At 37.2% G+C, this 19,153-nt stretch overlaps 2 protein-coding genes across 2 annotated transcripts in view; one reads left to right on the top strand and one right to left on the bottom strand.

The window, feature by feature from the left end:
* Positions 1-1,880: 1,880 nt before the first annotated feature.
* LOC139150639 (putative leucine-rich repeat-containing protein DDB_G0290503) lies at positions 1,881-5,665 on the bottom strand. Its single transcript, XM_070723073.1, has 2 exons — positions 3,905-5,665; positions 1,881-2,024 (listed from the first exon to the last, which is right to left on the bottom strand). The coding sequence occupies exons 1-2, from the start codon at positions 5,663-5,665 to the stop codon at positions 1,881-1,883; spliced, it is 1,905 nt and encodes a 634-aa protein (XP_070579174.1).
* Positions 5,666-5,857: 192 nt separating this feature from the next.
* Positions 5,858-19,153, top strand: part of LOC139149748 (N-acetylated-alpha-linked acidic dipeptidase 2-like) — a 33,052-nt gene continuing 19,756 nt past the window's right edge. Inside the window, exons 1-5 of the mRNA XM_070721701.1 lie at positions 5,858-6,434; positions 13,172-13,328; positions 15,348-15,479; positions 17,443-17,568; positions 18,483-18,666. Of these exons, the coding sequence (XP_070577802.1) occupies positions 5,959-6,434; positions 13,172-13,328; positions 15,348-15,479; positions 17,443-17,568; positions 18,483-18,666 (1,075 nt within the window). The 5' untranslated portion in view covers positions 5,858-5,958. The remainder of the gene's footprint in view (positions 6,435-13,171; positions 13,329-15,347; positions 15,480-17,442; positions 17,569-18,482; positions 18,667-19,153) is intronic.

The following is a 19,153-nucleotide window of genomic DNA, read 5'->3' as shown; positions in this document are numbered from 1 at the left end:
GCTAATAATAAATATAACTAGGTATTTCTTTGTTTATATAAAGTAAAAATATAATCAGCAAGTTGTTCATTAAAAGATAACTCTTGTTTTGTTAGTAGAGAAATAAGCTGATTTTCAGTATCGTCGTTTGGGAAATTGATTTTACTGAAAAAGTACTTTCTTTGGACTTTGTATTTCTGACAGACTAATAAAAAGTGTGTTTCATCTTCAATACTGTTGGTGTTACATTGATTGCAGTATCTTTCAGTAATTGGTGTTTTTGGAACAGTGTGTCTCCCTTTTTCAATTGCTAGATCATGATTGCTAATGCGAAGTTTGGTGAGCAATTTTCTTTTCTCACCTTGCAACTGTGTTAAGTAGGGTTCTAATCTAAAATTACGTTTTATTTTGGCATACATTCTTAGTTTACTATTTTCATCAGTGATCAACTTTTCCAAAAGACTTCATAATTGTTTGTTAAATTTGTTTTCATTAAACCAGTTATAACTTGTGGTGTTTAAGTGATGGAGCTTTATCAAGGAGAAAGTCCATTCCATTGTCTTTAATTAAAGCACTTAAACAGTTAAACCAGGATCTATTGTTAGTGTTGTTTACCATTTGCTCCAGAAAAGCTTCTTTAGCAAGATTACAATGTGGCAGTTGTACGATATGAAGCCAGTGTTTAACAATATTAAGTTTGATCTCAAGTAGAAGTGGAAATTGTCCTAGTTCACCCCTCACAGCGGCATTACAAGCTTGTCTATTACACTGTAAAATGTTCTTACAAAATTTGAGGTGAGTTTTTTCAATTGCTGATTTATCCCACTTCTTGTAATCCATGAAATCTTGTCCCCAAATCTCTGAGCCATACAGTAAAACAGGTTTAATGAAAACATTGAATAGATGTAGGGAAAATTTTATCTTTTTGTTGTGCAATAAAATCCTTTTTAAACTATACAAAGATTTTGCTGCTTTATCAGCCAAATTTGTAATTGTGTCACTAAAACTACCGTTTGATTTAATTGTCAGTCCTAAGTATGTATAGCTCTTAACAGATTTGATGCATGTACTACCATAGTTAAATATGTGTTTATCTACCAAAGGAGATTTACTAAAATTAATTGCTTGGGTTTTCTGTAAATTAACATCAAGTTTCCAATTGGAGCAAAATGTGTGTAGTGTATTTAACTCCCTTTGCAGACCTTCTTTTGAAGTAGAGATTAAGACTAGGTCATCAGCGTAAAATAATGAGTTAACTGGGGTATTATTCAACACTGGTGGTTGAGTATTTACTTTGTCTAGATTTGTTTTCAAGTCATTGACATATAAATTGAACAGACTAGGACTTAGAACACAGCCCTGTTTTACTCCTTTTTCAACTTTCAGGCTGGGCGAGATAAAATTATTTGTTTTGATGTGTATTTTTGTGTTGGTGTACATGTGTTTTATAAGTCTGTATAATTTGCCATTAATGTTATTTTTGAGAAGTTTATGGAAAAGACCAACTCTCCATACCGAGTCGAAAGCCTTAGCAAAGTCAACAAAACAAACATAAATGTTCTGCTTATTGTTAATATATTTATGTATTATTGTCTTCAGGGTAATATGTGATCTATAGTGCGATGGTTTTTTGCGAAATCCAGCTTGATTATTATGTATAATATGATTGTCATCTAAAAAACTATTTAGCCTTTCATTTAGAATGTAAGAAAAAACTTTTCCTACACAACTTCCGACAGAAATGCCCCTATAATTTTTCGGGTCATATTTATCTCCTTTTTTAAATAAGTGTGTCATAATGCTTGTATTCCAGATGTCTGGAAAGTTGGATGTATCTAGAACTGCATTAAATAATTTAGCTAAGGGTTTACAGAGAAAGGGGGAACCATGTTTTAACAACTCTATACAAAACCATCAATCCCTGCTGCTTTTTTACTTTTTAAATTTCTAATTGCTGATAACACTTCATTAGTTGTTATTGACTTATCCAGCTGCTGATTAGCCTGATTCTTAGTTTCTTCAGATGTTAAACTATCAATAACTTGCTGTTGGAAATCATTATTCCTGTCATTTTCAATTGAGCAAGAATTTTTGTAAAATTCCATCCATGTTGCTGCTGAGACACAATCTCCAGTATTATTATCTTTATCATTATTTTTAAGTACTTGATCAATTTCCACATATCATGTGAATTGTTGGCATGTAGACTGTTTAGTTTGTCTAAGTTGTTTTGCCAGAATTGCAATTTCTTATTTTTAACAAGTTTTTTAAACTTCTTTTTCTTTGTGTAATAGATAATTTTTAACTGACTGTCATATGGAGCTTTGTTTAATAATTTTGCTGTTGCTATTAGGTCCCTTTTTGCTGCATCACAGTTTTTGTCAAACCATTTTGATTTCTTTCTCTTTAAATTTTTCTTTCTCTGCTTTTGTCTATTAAAAATTCCACTGCAGGCTTTATCTAAGATGTCATTAAAATGCTTAGTGGCTGAGTTAATGTCAGATTTGTTATTACCAATATTAGTATTCAAAAATTCTGCAAAATCTTTTTGTAGCTCATCTGATGCTAATCTATCCGTGTAATCACATAACTTATCCCATTTCCATTTTGGGGGCATTTGTAACAAATTCACAGTATCTTTAACACTGCTTGGATTAAAATTTGTTAGTTTGAGAAGAGTAGAAATTTGACAGTGATCTGAGAAAATTGTGAAATTGTGTATTTTAAAATACTCAAAGTCATTGATGATGTCTGTTGTTGCAAGACCATAATCTACTACACTGTTTCCATTCCAGTGGTAACATGTAAATTTTCCACAAATATCTCCAGGTAGTCTGCCATTCATAATTCTTGTATTTGTGGTTTTACATAAATCTATGAGGTTTCTACCATACTTATTTTCGATCTTATCCATATTGCAGCGATTAAGATGTGTATCAACAGAATATCCTGGTGGAACTGGTATATGATTTGAGAAATCATTGTCAATAAAATCTGGCAGTAATCCTACTCTGGCGTTAAAATCCCCTAAAATCATGACAGATCCAGAACAGCTATATTTTGTGATCACTGTTCTAAACGTTCGAAAAATGATTCAGACTTATGTTTGGAATTTTCTGGTGCGTTGTAAACAAAGCAAATAAATATATCCTGTTGTAATCTGAAAAAAACTTTTGAAAGTTTGCACCACACCATGTCTTCAACATCTGAATGAACCATTTTTACACCCTTCTTTACAGTATTTTTTACCAAAAGTGAAAGACCACCCCTCTGTTTTTTCTTTTTTCGGACAACAGAATAGTCATAGTACCCAGGAATGTGAAAAGTGTGTTTCAATTGTTGTGTGAGCCAAGTTTCTCCAATACCAATAATGTCATGTTGAGTAATATTATTTATAAAGTCACTGTCTTGAAACTTTCTCTCTTGGTAACCCTGTATGTTCCAGTAGGATATTGACAGTGAACTTTGTATATTGCTGTTTTTCTGAAATGTAAAGTTACTCATATCTGTTGATTGGTATCATTTGCCTATGGCTTTGAGGTGTATCAACATATTTTGGCAAAATGGGGTGATTTCTAGACCAATGAAAACCTTGTGTTGCGTCCCCGTATTGCTGTACCACTGGATTAACAGGATGTTGAAAATGTTGTCTTCTCCTGAAAAGGTTTCGGTTCACACCAAGGTTTGGAGCGAGCATATCCTTAATATTCCTTACTAACAAAGCTGTACCCTGGTCATTTAAATGAACATTGTCATGCAAATGTGTTGCTGCATTGATATTGTTGTGATCGATAAACACTAAATTATTATGCGTATTGCACATTTTATGCAGTTGTGTGTTTAAAGCATGGAATAATGAATTATTTTGTCTTGGAATGACTGATGAGATAAAAACTGTTGACTTTGGGAATTTATCTAATGTTACCTGAACCAACTCAGAATATTTGTTTACACATTCCTCTACAGGAATACCACTGTCAATATCATTTGTACCAGCATGAATGACAATATTATTTATGTTGGAAGCTGACACAGATTGAATGTAACTTGTGATTTGAGGAATATTACTTCCTCTAAGAGTTCTCACATGAGTATTTCTGTACACCCTGGAAGGATTGATATCCTTCAGCATAGAGTCACCAACAATGAGTGTCTGAGTCTTTCTTACAAACTTTACCCTGGGTGTTTTCCATTGTTCTTCTTGAGATGATTCATCTTCCCTTGCAAACGGATTCCCATGGACACTCTCTGTATTCATGAGTGGTGCGAAAGGGTTGGTTGATAGTTCCTGATATTTCCCTTTGTTGTTCTGAGGCTTCTCCTCTTTTTCCTTTATCAGCACTTTCATTCTGGCTTCTGTTTCATTTTGAGCCTTGAGCAGTGAGTCGTTCATTTTTTGCATCTCTTCAATGGTGTCCTGGAAATGTCTCTGTTGTTGCTGCTGGTTGTGTAGGATGGTACCACACTTGGTTTGAGATTGTTGCATCATTTCCTGTAATCCTTGGATAGACTTGTTAAGGTGATTAATTTTCTTATCCAGTTGCTTGATGTCATCTCTGCAGTCAACACACTCACTTGTTTTCTGTGATGATTGCGTCTGTTTTATCTCTGTGTACATTTGATGATGTTTTTCTGTCATCTTCAGAAGTTGTTGTATATGAGTGTTTTGCTGATTTAGATTTGATTCAAACGATCTTAACTTATTTGCAATGTCAGTGATGTTATGCCCATTTCTCATGAGTTCACAATACTTATGGTCAATTTGCTGAACAGTCTTGAACATGCCTGATAAGGTAGTTGCCAGATCCTGAGTATTTATATTGTAGTTGGATCCTGATTTTACTGATGATGGAGTATTTGTTTTCGTTACTTGTTTCCGTTTTGGAATCTTGGATGGCGTGTTTTCTTTGTTGGACTTCTTCGGTGTAGAATTTTGCAGCTGTTTTGTTTCCTTCATATTTGCTACTGTCTTGTGTAGTGACACTGAATTGCCTGTTGATTTACTTTGTGTTGTGTGATCAGAAATGGTGTTGGTCAAATGATGTAATGACAAGGCAGGTATTGGACTATCAGAGTTCACTGATGATGGCTGAGTTGATGATTCGGTTTGCTGTTCTGTAATTGTGTCATTGATCTCTTTAAGACATGTCTCTGATATCCCCTCTGTTAAAGTCAGTCTCTCTTTTACCGCCAACAGTAACATATCAAGCTTAGCTGATAGCCAGTCTACGTGGTGACCTTGAAACATGATAGTTCCAGTAGAACTGTATACATTCACAGTGACCTGCCCTTCAGATCCGTCCAGTGTGAATTTGAATTGCTGAAGATCTTTCATCTTATTTATAGATTCTGGTCTAGCAGCTGATAAAACATGAATCCAAGCATCACTAAAACTTGTAGCTTTGTGGGTGTCATCTCCCTCTGTGCAAAATTTGAAACGTACTGGTGACCTCATTGTATTACCCCACTCCACATTGATTAATCCTTCAAAATGTTTGTCTACCAAATTACCAAGCCAAGTCTTCTTAATATCTTCCCCCTCCATGTCAAGGTCTTCTAAGCAAAAAGAGTCATCAGAGTTTTGATATTGAAGTTTTCCATTGCCATCAGCCATAAATCGGCTGTTGACATCTCGCCTTGGTCTTGATTTACTATTGGTACTCACGTGGTCTTTCATGGCAGCCATTGTGTGGAAAGCAGCAATTGTTCAGGGAACAATAGATGGTAGAATACGGCAAAGAATCCGATGTGCTTTCTTCTTGGCACTCACAAGTAGTTCATAATCCAATATAACTAACTTTGCAGGATGGATGGCTTATTTCTCTTGATGATTTAACTGGATTTTTACAACTGTGGATATTTGTCAGCCATCTTGCGAAGCGCCCTCAATAAGATTATTGACCAGAACAGTTTACGAGCTGTCATAAATTCATATCGTTATCGTTCCATTTGTCAATAAATAAGGAGTGCAGTGCAAGTATGTCAAGTAACTACCATTTGATACCACAAAACGTGAACACACCCTTTCAACGGTCCTCCGGCGAAGTCTGCGACAACCTCACCCCTCTGCTCCCCGAAGAAGGAACAGACTCCGAGGTCGGCGACGAAACACCTCCCAGCAGTTTCTGTGGCGAGTTGCAAATACTCCACGCATCACCGTACAGCCAGACTGAACGATTCGGTTTCATCATGGGCTTCGGTACTGGGCGATACCCGATGCGATACTACTGGATTGCCACAGCTGTCCTGGCGGCAGTAGCGCTGGCAATTGGCTTGCTGATAGGGTTTCTGGCGGCGCCATCCGGAGGAGGGGAGACCCCTGGAAATCCTCCAACTGAAAGACCTCCATCTGAGACCTATCAGGCCTGGTTAGATGCATTGAAAGGTGAAGATGAATGGGTGACAGAAAAGTTGTTAGAAGTTTTAGATGCAAAGAAAATCGAGGAGCATTTAAGGTAAGAAGCAACCACATGCGAAGTCAGGGAGCTTTCAGTTGCTATAAAGAGGTGGGCCAGCGGAAATCAGGGGTTGGTCCATCCAGTTAAATGTCACGTGACCCTCCTCCTATCTCTAATAAGATGTAGCTGCAGGCTCCCCTTTCCAATTTGTAAAACATGACCCTCCCCCAAGCCCCAAATTTGAATGTTTCAAATGCGTGTGTTACTTAGATCTGCTGGCTTTGTTTTCAAAAGTTGGACATGATTATGTAACATATGAACAAACATGTATATGATAGATGCTGTTAATAAGTGTGTTAAGCTTATGAAATCGCACAAATTAAAAGTGTTTTGAGTCACTTTGAAAATCTTTCTCTCTTGTGCAAGTGGCTGCGCCATAGCCATCATGTCTGATTCCCATCACTGCCATCATTGTCATTATCACCAGATTTATTTTATACTTAAAAAACAGTTTTACACGATTGCACAAGTAGGTGTGTCCTTTGCTCAATTGGTGTGTCGTCCAATAGTGAGCATGTGTACTGAACTGGTGGATATGGTTTAACTGGACAGCTATTTCAAGTTTTCATAGAATTGTTGTGAAAGGTTTTCCACCAAAGTGAACGGCATATTTAGAATTAATTCAATTTGAATCCATCATAAAATTAGCAAATGAAATGTGACCTTTTTTCAAGGTCAGCTTGCAAAAAAATGACCCTCCTCTTCTTCCAGCCCGCCCTCTCCCCAAACCCACCCTGTATCAGTAAGTGAAAGCTCCCTACACATAGGTTAAAGGAGACAAAGTGCTTAGCATGGAATGGCTGATGCAAGCACCAGCCAATTGTCTGTCATCTACTCTTAAACAGATGCTATTTGCATAATCCTTTGACATGTTTACAACACATAAATCAATCATCGTTGGAAATGATTATTCTATTGTAGCCACACCCACCTGACACCGTCATCCCTACATCAGCCAATTAAGGCAAAAAAAAATATTGGTTCTGGTCACCGCACATGTCATATTAGAACCTGCCCGTCATATCTTGTTTATAGGGGGTTACATAGTCATCAGTACAGCTATCCCTGATATCCCTGATTGCATGTCCAAAAATGCTAAACAGAAAGTAGAAGTATTATGCAGCCAGTAATAAAAGATAATAACTATTTCATCAATAGTGCCAAACCAGGATTGTTAGGAATAAACAAAAAGAAAAAAAATCTGTGTCACCAGCACATCACTTTTGCTGAATGTCAAAGACCAGAAATAATTTTTTGCCTGAAATAAGTATGTTGGTCAACATCATGAAAGAGAAACGCTCTGGCCTTACAACTGTATATGTATTAACGTACCAATTGCAGTTGGCAGATTAATTTGTTACAATGCCATTACAGTTTTAATCGAACTCAGTTTACTGCAATCTTTTATCACATTGAATAATTAGATATTATATTTTGGAATATTGAAACTCTTAAGTTCATTTTGATTTTTTGATTTCAATCAGATTTGAGATGTGCACGGTTCAGTGGTTAATGATTGGTATTCAGTCAGTCGTAATTGGCCAGTTTTATATTTGGAAAGGGCGCCAGATACTGTGGGTGCAAGAATTAGTATACTGTCTAATTATATGTCACACAAAATGTCAATTTACCATCTTGCAGCAATTCGTACACATCAAATGTGTGATTGACAAAACATATCATCAGAAGATCTGTTGTACAAGGACTGGGGCAGGCTAAACATGTCAAATGTGTGATTTACAAAACATATCATTAACCTAGCTATAGAACAGAAGACCTGTTGTACAAGGACTGGGGCAGGCTACACATGTCAAATGTGTGATTTACGAAACATATCATTAACCTAGCTATCATCAGAAGATCTGTTGTACAAGGACTGGTGCAGGCTAATGAACTGCTTTATGTTGGATGGAAGTGTAACCTTTGACCCTGTTTGCTGTCAGAATTATACAGATGGAAATTATGATGTAATTTCTGACATTCTACCAGTGATACCCTACATGCACGCTGGTAGAATGAGTCAAAGCTATCATGCACTCCATACGTTATTGAGCATATGGTAGTACTAGGTAACATTTGATTTCAAGTTTTTCCCCAAGGAGGTCTTTATTACCACGCTGTCAAACACCTGAGTTCAGCAATATAAACCTTGCTACAATATGGTTTAAATATTACTTGGTTTCATCATAATTTCCTACTGTTATGTCAGATGCAACATTTTAAAAAGGACAATAAAATTCAAGTTATGGGGCATCATTCTACATTCACCGTTCCAGAACATGGGGGATATACGTCATGCACTGGTGCAGAAACTTAGTCACTGAAAGACTAACAAATTGAACTTTGATCTATTTGCTCTACTTGGTCCATTGAGCTCCAGGTCAAGTTTAAACATGAAAGTTTCCATCAAAAGTGCATTGCTTTGAGTTTCTGGATATAGTGGCATTTGGAAATTACAATGCTATACAAAGCTTGTACTCATGCACAACTGCATGGGACTGCTTTTCACCCATATAATCAAGACCTGTATGTTCAAAAAAGTAGTGGATATCACCATCATTGTATATTAGCTTAATTAGTACACAGACATGCTCCAGCAGATTTTGTTCAAAGTTGGCATCATCTGGCAGACATTTTGTTATGAAATTTCTTCATCCAAAAATATTATACAGGCAAGCTTGAAAGCATTGATGACATTCCACTCCTTCTTTTACCTGACGATTTTTTATCAATTTAAACTGGCATGAGCATATCATATCATCTGGTCATGAAACTTTGATTTAAAGTTGGGAAAATAGTGGTCTGTGTATTTTTAACTCTATACATGCATGTTACAAGTTCATATTAACACAGTTTATCAAGATCCACAGGTATGTACAGGTAGCTCAAACCCCCAACTGGGACCACCTACTGGGACTCCTGGTTGGCTCAAAATGCACTCCTAGGACCAGTCCCAGTTTGCTTCCAGGACTGGTCCCAGTTTGCTTCCAGGTCTGGTCCCATAAAGTGAGAATAGTTCTTGAGACTGCATATTCTTTTTGTTGCCATCCATTAGGAACTGCGTCAACATTTCACAAAAATGACGAGAAATGGAAATATAAGTGAAAACACATTTAGGTCATTGGTTTTGACTGTTAGTGTGTTTGTGTAAAGGACCGGTCCTACAAGCGAACTTGGACTGATGCTGGTGGCTAACTGGGACCGGTACTGGAGGCTAACTGGGACGGTCCTTGAGACCAACTTGGACCAGTCCTGGAGTGCATTTTGAGCCAACTGCAAGTCCCAGTTGGTGGTCCCAGTTGAGGGTTTGAGCTGCTCTTACATACATCACGTCTACTACAAATTAACAATTTTCAGGGACTGTTTCATCAATGACTGTTTTAAATATAGTATTTTTTTCAGTGTAAAAAGCTTGTATGGTTTTGTATTTGCAACAGTGACTCAATGAAGGCATCAGGCTTTTTTTAATGACCTTACGCTGTAAGGTTTGACAAAGAAATAAGGCACAAGCTTTCATTGTACTGGCCGGGCATTTGGTAGAATCAAAGGATTTATAGTTTTTTGATCATTTTGACAAAAATGTACAGTAATATTTCATAAATTACCAATACCTATTTAATAATTAACCTCAGGAAGAGATGGAGACACGGTTATAGTGTGAAATATGAAAGATGAAATGGGTAATTTACAATTTAATTGAACTTAATTTACAGCAGCCCAATAAACAGTCTTAAGTTCCGACCCTCACTATAGTTACCCGTAAGTTTGTTTGCTGATCTGTCTTTCCTTTGATTGGGTTCAAGCAGGTAGTGACTTTTTCGCGCAAAAAAATGAATTTTTATTAGCATCTCATCCACTCAAAAGGTGTCATGTTATGATATTGTACAAATGTGTCTTTTACGATCAACTGGAAAATTATCAGCTCCCCATATCATGAAAATTTACTCAATTACCCAATAAAATTGTAAAATGTCACCTGGAATGGCTTGAGTTATCACTCCTGTAAAGCCCACCTGTTCATGACAAATTTTTTCACAGTAACTTGGGAGGGCTGTGTTTGGATCACATGACCACTGTTCTGCCGGCCTAAAATGATACATCCACGTTTTTGCTGTGCAAAAGCTACACCAGTTTGCTCTTACAGAAGCTGTCAGAGAGAGAGTTCTTTGCAGAAGTGAAATTTGACATTCAAGGTCATAGCATGTCACAGTGTCGGACACAAAACTGATTAATAAATATCTAGAAACACCAATAAAATAATGTTGACACCACTTACACTATTATTTAGTGAGCATGAATTGTGAATTTTGATGGATTTGAAGAAAGTTAACATTTGCTGTGAAGAAAAAAAGTATGGAATATAAACTATGTCAACAACTTCAGTTCTGTGACATTTACATTCCCCAGCTTCTGTAAACAGCATTAAGTGAATGTTTTAGTTGTTCACCTGTGACAAGTTCTGTAATCAGGGTACTTTGAACTTTTTTTATCGCAATAATGTGGGTGGTACGCCTGGCATCATGACAGAAGCTGAAAAATTTCGAAAGCCAGGTGAGCAAAAGTCATGTAGTGCCACGGCATGTGCTGAAAAGTTGACAAGTCAATAGGATGGATAAATACATGTACCCATGCTTCAAGATGGGACCCTAAAAGTATAAATGGTTCTCAGTTCCAGGTCTAAGCTAAATGCATGCACGTGGGTGCCCATTTTTTATGTCTGATGAATTGGTATCATAAAGTCTTCAAGATAGTGAGAGAGCATCAAAAACAGGTGTCACAAAAGCATGTCAAAAACAAAGTTAATCCCCACGTGGTGGAAATGTTTTGGTTGTTAATCACCTTGCTTTGACATAGGCCTCCGGTTATTTCTCACCAAAATGTACTGTTAATTATCAGGAAGGGATAGTTATTACTGTTTCAAGTTAAAGTGCAAATACAGATTTCTGATTTGACCACATTCAGGGAGCCTTCAGTAATTACAGGGGGGGGAATTGGCCGGAGGGTCACTTTTTAGGAAACTATTCAAGGGGGAGGGTCACTTTTTATAAACCTATCTTAGGGGGGGGTCACTTTTGACAGAAGCCGATTTTATGGCCAAACCTTTGATTGTCTGTGTGATATTTCGTGAATAGGAAATCACCGATAAATTAAAGCCGATTCTTTTAAATACATACACATTATCCACAAGTTTCACAAGCAAAGATGCAGTGCTTTCCTACATTAAACACCTTGAACAGTTAAAACTGATGAAAGACAAGACAAATACATATGCAACAGGTGGGAAAGAGTGCATCAATTATCAAATGTATATAGATGCAAAAATATTTGTTTTAGTTTTATATTGTAAAAAATTGTGCATAGTTCTCTCATAGACTACCTTGTACAATGAATCAACTATTCAGTGAAATTCCAAAATTAAATTTCTTGCACAACCATGGACTTTTAACTACTATAGTCCGATCAAGAACATTAATATCAATAATCAAGCAAATATAAATGCAAAGATTTATCTAATTTTGTATTGGAAAAAAGTATTCATTATAGTTTCATATAGACTGCCATGTATAGTGAACCAACATTTCAGTGAAATTCCAAAATCAATTTCTTGTACTTAAATGCACATGTTACTTCCCATTTCAAGCAAAGTACATTTAAATATATTATCAAACATATAAAATATACAGATATAGCGTGTTTTGTGGGTGAAAATTGTCAACATGTATTATGATTTGATATAATTGGATGAAGCACTATATCAGCCACATCTTGCCTTCGTATAGTTGCACAAAATATGGTGACCCTCCCTCAAATATACGAAATACCATATCTCTTCAAAAATGCTTGTGTGATAAACTGCAACTGTCCCTCCAAAAACACCAGCGCTCCCCTCTGTAATTTGTCCCTAACTTACATAACAATTAAACCAATTGTTATGTAAATTAGCTGATACTGTTTCAATTATTCCAGGGGAGAATACTGCAGTGGTTGGGGGAGGGTCAAGTTTTAGAAAGTTGGACAAGGGGAGGGTCAAATTTTAGACAGGAGTATAGGGTCACATTTTATGGTACAAGTGTGCACATAATTCCCCTGCCCGACCCCCCTGTAATTACTGAGGGCTCCCTTATGAGCTTAAAACATTTGTCAGAAGTAGCAAATTTCTGGATACAATGAAGTTTTTAATTATCAATGTTTTTTTGTTCTTTTTTCCTTACTCAAAAATTTTTTTTTGCAGCAGAAGTTAATTTTCAGTAAAGTAATCATTCAAAGTAAACAGGCATGGTATTGTCTGCCATCACCCCCACCCCCCCGCCACCACCCCCAAACCCCCCCAGAAAACATTAATAGGTGCTTAGGAGAAAGGTTAATACAATGTCCATTCCTTTACCAGACTCGGCCAGCAGGAGTGTGCCGAGTGAGACTGCTATACTAACGAAAACAAAAGTAGTTTGTTCAGAGTGATATGGACACTTGGTGGCGCTTTTCAAATGTGCCAAGAGTCAGCAGTTCAACATGTTGTGAAATGTTTGGATTTCATTACAACATAAAAGAGATATATTTTGTTTGTTTTTCACATTTCCGGGGTAAAAATTGTTGTTCTTATTTCTGTCTACCAGAGAAACACAGAATGAAAAAGAATAGGATGGTTGCAATATCTCTACACATCCATTTTGTGTATTTATTAGAGAAAGATTTTAGAACAATTCGTCCTGATGACTTCCTGTATTCTTTTGTAGATCTCTCACCAGGGTACCTAATCTGGCTGGCACTTCAGTCGATAAAGACACCGCATATTATGTGAGAGATGAGTTTAACAAATACGGATTGGACTCTGTAGAAGTGGTCCCTTATGAAGTACTTTTGTCATATCCTGATATTGAAAATCCAAACTATGTAGGTATACAGCTTTAACAACCTTTCATACTGTCATTTTACCATCAAGATGTCATTGTGTTTCAGCTGTTCTATAAAACTCCCTGACTGGTGTATGATGTACATAATGTTGCCACAGTATATGGGACTTTATCCACATATACTCCTCGTTCATACCAATGAGTCATGACTGTGATTTGGCATGGTGAACCCTCCTTCTTGACCTGAAATTGATTCATTCATGCCTAATCACTAGATATGATGCATTCCTTGGTACTTGTCATGATATTCAATTTGATTGTCCTGTGTTCACTTTATACTGAGTGTACAGTATATACACATAGTGACGGGCTATGAGGGAGAAACCCCATGCGTTTATTTGCTGAGGGCCTGAGAGCCATCCAAAAACTTTCATTAGGCTGTAGGCCAATGGAAACAATGGAAACAGACTCTCTTTGACGACTGTCAGACCCAAGGGAAACAAATGCATGCTGTTATACCCAAATATGGTCATATGTGTTTTGTTACACCCCTTATCCAATATTCCCACTGAAATATCAAGATCTTTCCACTGCCACTTGTATCGGTCAAAAGTAACACTGCCATCTCCTTTTTCATATGCATTGTTAGGTGGTGCTTTCAAACTTAGGTATAACCCGCCTTCGGGACAGATAGTCGGACTTTCAAATTTCTACAATTCTTTTCTGATCTACCACTTGTAGGGGGGGCTCATTAATTTTAAAGCTCTTTGAGAAAGAATAACTTTTCCCGGCTCAGTTTTCAAAAATCCAAAATTTAATTCTCCCCCTATAGAGTTAACCCAGGAATGGCAGCCATTTTGAATTTCAAATATCTCAAAATTTGGGGCAATCTGTTTCGCTCGTTCCAAACTTTGAATGGCGACCCCCGATTTGTATTGTTGATTTGGGAAGAGAAAGGTTGAAAGTTTCGTTAAGGAAAGTTTGAGCAAAAGTTGAAGTTTTTCACTTTTGAGGCACCATACCCGATCCACAGTTGTTTGAACTGCTAATCGGTTAACAAGTTTTTAAAGCTGTTCTCAGTGGCTTGCATTGTATCAGCGTAAAAATGACACATACCCCATGATCTTAAGTTAATGAATCATGACAGAGATTTTGGATCAGGTATGTAGTATTAATTGGTCTTGAAGAACGGCATTGAATGGTAGAAAATCCTGACGCTGATCATCACATCATTTTAGGTTTACCAAACACAGTCATGACAATGGCTGTTTGTGGACAGAAATGCAAAAGAAATGTTCCTATTTTAAACGCTCATATCAATGTTACTGTTTTTGATCAGAGGGCTTTATATTATTTGCAACATTTTTGGTATAACATTGATTGCAACCTGTACTATGTATGTCATTCTTGTGTGCATGGTTTTTGCAAATTTTCATGCCTGATTTGCTTGTAGGAGTTAAGTTTGTAGGTCTAGACTGTTGAATTGACTGGTTGTGTATGACTGCATCCATCGTGTTTTCATGTGAATAGTTTTTCATGGATTTCTTTAGTTTCAGTTGAACCAAATAAGAACACTGAAATGAAACCTTAAATATGATCTGAAATTAAACTATTTTGATATATGACGTGTGTATTTTTGACCTGCTTCAAAATACCACCTTTCTATTCCTATGGAGTGCCTTTGAGTGACTGGTCTTCCAGTCTACTTTAACAATTGCTTAGCCACATTGCCTTTTGAAATTTAACTGACACAGATTTGTGCCATGATACAGGATTTCTATAATTGTGAGTGTCCTGCAAAATACTGCATTGAAGGCAATGTGGCAGAGCAACTGCTAGACTAGACAAGAAGACCTGTCACTCTAAGGCCCTCCAGAGGGAATGTAAAGAGCGCCCTCAATGGATATTCCAGTCCACAATCAAAGATACATCACATAAAATTTTCATGAAAAATGTATATCCACTCCAAAGAAGAGCATGAAATATCAAATAAAATTATATATTCAAAAGTGAATGACGTAAAATCAATATTCTAACTATTTGTAATTTCTTGCCATAGGTGTACGTTTTGAATTCTGATGGGGAAGAAGAATTTAAATCCCAGGCATTTGAAAAAGCACTGACACCTGAAGAGAACAGAACGGACATTGTACCGCCATTCAATGCATATGCTGTCAATGGTGATGTTGAGGTTGGTTTCAATGACAAACATTTTGGGTTTAACAATAATGGACAGTCAGCCTTTGTAGTCAGTACAGGGTTGAGGGATTTACTGTTGTGTGAAGATAAGAATGGACAGTGAAATTGATCTAAATGTTATCACACTTGTGTAATTGGTTTGTGAAGTTGTTTCAAAACTTGCCTTAGAAGTTGCACTGACTTGTTATAATTGCGGTGAAAATCAAAGAGCTTTTATGGACCCCTAATAAACACACACCATGGGAGTACACTTTGCGGTGCACTTCACATATGCAGAATCATATTACATTCCTTACCGCCACCCTGAGTGTCACAGCCAAGTCAGTGTCTAGTTGTCATTAGACTCTTGTTGTCTTCGCACTGTACGAAGTTCTTTGTGCAAAAGAAATCATGATCCACGGGAAAAGAGGTGTACATACGCCAGAAGCAGTACGTGAGAAAGTTCTCGAAATGTACGTGGATGGAAAGTCATTCGACAGATATCAGCGGTGACCGGCATTGGCAAGTCATCAGCGTAAGACATGCTGTGTAAGTCATCCTCAGAAATGAAGACGGGCACTATCCGTGTTTGGGAATAGTACGAGAACTCGACTTTGAACATATACTCGGCCATGGCCACTACTGAAATACAAGTGTGTGTACACTTGTAGGAAACATTTATCCCACACATAGACACTAATCAGTTCACAGGTTTTATTGCTTTACTTCAGCAATTACAGCTGAAGCCTGCTGTGAAACAACACTATCATCCGTCTATTCTTTGCCTCAAGTTAATTACAAGTACTGATACTGCAGCAAGTTTTGGAACAACTTTACAAACCAATTACACAAGTGTGATAACATTTGGATCAATTTCACTGTCCATTCTTATCTTCACACGACCATAATTGTGATTGGAGGCTGACGCAGCTGAAGGCAAATACTGCCGTACTTGATTCAGCTTGTGGGAAAAGCACCCGGCTTTATTATTGACAGGGTGTAAACATGGTTCTTTCCACATTGGCAGTTTACTTCCAATTCCTTTTTCACGATTGGCCTGTCAGTGATTGTAACTGTTCTCTGATTATAGGCTTTCGCATCCAGTGACTGTTTGAACAAGTTGAGGTTAAACATAGGGATTGATATTTTTGTTCAAATATGACTTACTACAAAAGATATTAGAAGCCTGGTGGGTATGTTGACATTTCCAGTGTTTTGTGGTGTTATCAGTCATGCACATCTGCAACTGACGTGATATATCTGCCACATATATCTGCCACATATGTTAATCGTATGTGGTGATAAATTTACCGTAAAGAAAGATAAAACACATATGGTTCATAATGTATTCATTAAAAAAACTAGGACATCGTAACTCTTCCCGTTCCATAAACAGGTAACCTTTGAAAAATTCAACTATGAAGAATACGCATATTGTAGACCCATTCACTTTATGGTCTGTCAGTTCTGTGTGCATCAAAACAGAGTATTTTATTGTGCTTGTTGTAGTTAAATCATCTCCTCTTACACTGGTGCACTTGGTGACCAACGTGACATGTGCAGAAAAAAATGGAAGGTATATATGACAGGATTTTGCCCTCTGTACCATGAATCTCATATAGTATGACAGTTGAATCAAGAGTCTAGGTCATGTTAGCTTTGAAACGTGCAGACCAGTATTTGATAAGAATTTTGGCTCAAAACCATTTTGGCACAGCTGTTGCGCACATATGTTATAAAGCTGTGAACCGTACGTAAACATTAGTTTTGGGTCAAATATGGAATTAAATGACAATTAGCACGTGTCAAACTAGGACATTAAACACTAATGGTGGTATTAATCTATAATCGGTGATAATCCGTGGAAAACGTCAAACTTTATTGGCTATCCATACCCAGAGGGCCAAACCTGTCATACCTTCCCCAATTTACATTACCGTACACTGAACGCATCACATGCCTGTGTCCATGTACAGGGTCAGCTGGTCTACGTCAACTATGCCAGGCTTGAAGACTTTCTGTACCTGGAGAGAAATCTATCCGTAAATATCACTGGCAAAATTGTCATTTCCAGATATGGAAAAATATACAGAGGAGACAAGGTGAGCCTTGGGTAACGAAAGAATATACTTCCAAGTACTTGAAAAGTTCTACTTCCATGTAGCAGTAGTCTTCTCGTGTTTAGATGAATGTGTGAAAGGAATGTGTGAAAGGAATGGAGAAGATGTTTTGATGTGATGTAGAATTAAGTCACATCACCAGTGTATTCCTTGCATATACCTTGTATATTAATTGTTCCTTATTGTACACGTACTGTACCCTTCCAAATCAATTTAATTCTTTAAATTTTTCCTACCGGAATGTGTTAAATTGTTTATTGCTTCCACCGATGCATTACCAGCATGTTCACCCCTTGCAGTTGCCAGTAAACAGGTCCCCATTGATACATGTAACAACGGTCATAGGCCAAAAACCATGCTGGTGAAAATCAGATCGCATGTTGTGCATGTCAGACGTAATGTATTTCTGCACTCCCTCCTGCACACCATAATTTCTATCTGCCTAATTCTTCCATACATCCAGTGCTCCATACAGATAAACTTTTGAGATTCTCGCCACCTCAAGTAACTTTTGTCTTGTGCCAAGGGGTCAAACTGCACGATGCAGCAATGTATTGTGGGTAAAAAAGTTGACTTGTCACCACAGCAGGAGTCTGAAAAAGTGGCCTGAAAAATACTCTTAATGCAAATGTAATCATTTTCATGGCAAAAAAGCTCTGTTTTGTGAAATTCTTGCTGAACTCATGCATTTTTTCATCTTTTCTGAACATTTCTGCAATAAATTTATGACTCACTTTATCATGTCAAGGTACCAAGAATTGTGTTCACCATAAACAAAAGTAAATAAATATACTCAGGTTTACATTTAGTCCTTTCATGCTTGGATTTAACTCTCATTTCAACTAATGTGAGTCACAACATGCTGAAATGGTTTATCTCACATTTCATCTTGCAAGTCCAACCATGCTGAGATGTTCGGGGCCGCTGGTCTCATCTTGTACTCCGATCCAGCGGACTATGCTGTAGACAGCGTGACAGATGTGTACCCGGACACATGGTGGTTGCCAGGTTCCGGAGTTCAAAGGGGAACATTATTCCTGGACATCGGGGATCCCCTAACTCCGGGATATCCATCTTTAGGTAAGCATTTTAAGGCCTTTTTGGCGATCCATGGGATTGCCTTTGTGCTAGTCTGTAAGAGGATCATGGAGGTGGGATTCTGACAGCCTGTTGTTTTCCATTGTAATTGTAATCTTGTGGGTAAATTTTCTGATGAGACAATCTGGCGCCAACACAGGCCTTTACCGGTGTCAGTGTTTCAAAATGACACATGCATTGGAGGCAAAACAAACCAAACAAACAAACAGTTGGCTAACATTGATACAGTGTGATAGCTAGGTTGTCCTGATTCACATATGTTCTAAAAAACCATTCTGGCACACAACTTTTTGTCTGGCGCCTATTATTTGAAGCAATGTTACTTTTGATTTTGGACAGCGTACCAGTCAAGTCTCTGATTAAAAATTAATGGATTCCAATTATCAGTACTTTTTGATACAATTGTAAACAAATCGAATGAGCAATAAGTAGGTTTTGCTTGTACTGAAATATTTGGACTACCACTGCA

Source organism: Ptychodera flava, chromosome 14, assembly GCF_041260155.1.
Source record: "Ptychodera flava strain L36383 chromosome 14, AS_Pfla_20210202, whole genome shotgun sequence".
NCBI classification, from domain to species: Eukaryota; Metazoa; Hemichordata; class Enteropneusta; family Ptychoderidae; genus Ptychodera; species Ptychodera flava.
The sequence above is the reverse complement of the archived record's forward strand: the minus strand, read 5'-3'. Positions and strand labels throughout refer to the sequence as shown.